The sequence below is a fragment of the Protomyctophum bolini genome, assembly GCF_963924005.1.
Source record: "Protomyctophum bolini genome assembly, chromosome: 6".
In the NCBI taxonomy this organism is placed as follows: Eukaryota; Metazoa; Chordata; class Actinopteri; order Myctophiformes; family Myctophidae; genus Protomyctophum; species Protomyctophum bolini.
In genome coordinates, this window is record NC_137867.1 from 48,120,319 (window position 1) to 48,122,040 (window position 1,722).

General features: G+C 54.7%; 1 protein-coding gene across 1 annotated transcript; it reads right to left on the minus strand.

Moving 5' to 3' along the window:
- Positions 1–639: 639 nt before the first annotated feature.
- Positions 640–1,230, minus strand: LOC308317066 (glucosamine 6-phosphate N-acetyltransferase-like; the record flags this gene model as incomplete). Its single annotated transcript, XM_080765857.1, has 1 exon — positions 640–1,230. One exon carries the CDS (start codon positions 1,228–1,230, stop codon positions 640–642), a length of 591 nt encoding a protein of 196 aa, XP_080621983.1.
- Positions 1,231–1,722: the final 492 nt, after the last annotated feature.

Consider the following 1,722-nt stretch of genomic DNA (forward strand, 5'->3'; position numbering starts at 1 on the left):
TGTAGCGAATCTTAACAAGCATGCAGGCCCATTGCAAGATGCTGTACTCTGTCGTCAACCCTAAGCCATTCCAGCCTGCATGTTTTAGGAGGATACCTGCCTAGGGAGAAAGGCCCTTTCGCCAGCCCCATCCGGGTATGTAGAGAACACACCCATGTGTAATGATTCAGATTTACAACAATATTGTTGAAGATATCGCTTGCCCTCCCTTGAGCACATATAAGGGCCGATTCATACTCCTATTTTAGAGCCGAATAAAAGTCGGTTCGGCTCTGTAGAGTCTACAATGTGACGTCATTTGAGGTTCGGGGGGGCGGGTACCGTCCTAAAGTCATCTCTTCGGTGCTACTGAAAATTTCTGACGAGCCGAAATCATTTCGGCACTACAGCGCCGAAACAGCTGTAAAATAGGAGTATGAATCGGCCCATACGCTCCTCCGCTATACGTTTATATGTCTATGGTCTATCCGGCTTAATGGAGACGGGGGTTTTAGCCATGCCCCCATCTCAGAAAACGGGCCGCACCACCGAGAGGGTTTTCTCAGACCGAATAATAATGGTGGTGAAAACAAAATGAAAGTCCAGGCCATGCATTGCAGGCGTACACACTACAGTACGTTTCCAAAGTCTAAAAGTTTATTATAAAGTGTCCGACGACCCCTCGGCGGGAAACCGACATTGCATGTACGTCTCGCCCGAGGCGGCGTAGCCGACCTTCCGGTAGAACGCCACGTTGTCGGGCGAACACTCCAGCGTGACCTTGTAGCAGCCCAGCCTCCCGGCCAGCAGCGTGAGCGTGCTCACCAGCAGCCGGCCCAGCTGCCGGCCTCTCCACGCGGCGCCCACCACCACCTCCTCCACGCGGCCCCGCGTGGCGCAGCCGCGGATGAACTTGTGCTCCGTGATGAGCGTGGCCGTGGCCACCACGCGGCGGCCCCCGCCGGCGCCCGCCGCGTCCTCCTCCTCCTCCTCCACCACCACCACGTAGTAGTCCCCCGTCCGCTTCATGCGCTCGAAGGCCGCGGCGAACTGCTCCGGCGTGACGTCGTCCGCCCGCGTGAGCTGCGACAGCACCGCGAAGAAGCCCCGGTGGAGGTCGGCGGTGCAGAGGGGGCGGAGCACCAGGCCCGGGCCCGGCTCCGAGGGGGAGGGGCCACCGGCAGGGGCGCGGCTCCAGTCCAGGTCACGCAGCAGCGCGGGCTCGAACAGCGGCGTCTCGTCTAACGCCATTCCAACACGGCGTTCAGCTGATGCAATACGATGCACATCCCAAAGGAACTACTTATATATATATATGACTTATGCATATAACAAGATGTATGACATAAGCATTATGACATCACAGGAACAAGGACAACACGCATTATGACATGAGACAGTGGGCTGTATTTTGCGTGTCTTAAGTACCAGGTCTTATTCCCTATAACTTGAGTAAACTAAAGACCTGGAGGCGTGGTCGATGCCATTTGGCTATTCTGAGTGGCCAAAGAGCATTGATCACGCCTCCAGGTCTTTAGTTTACTCAAGTTAGGGAATAAGACCTGGCACTTAAGACACGCAAAATACAGCCCATTATGTGACATCACAGGAACCAGGACAACACGCATTATGACATGAGACATTATATGACATCACAGGAACAAGGACAACACGCATTATGACATCACAGGAACCAGGACAACAGTTGCAGAAGGAGGAGAGGACACTAGTGGAGCAGCACCT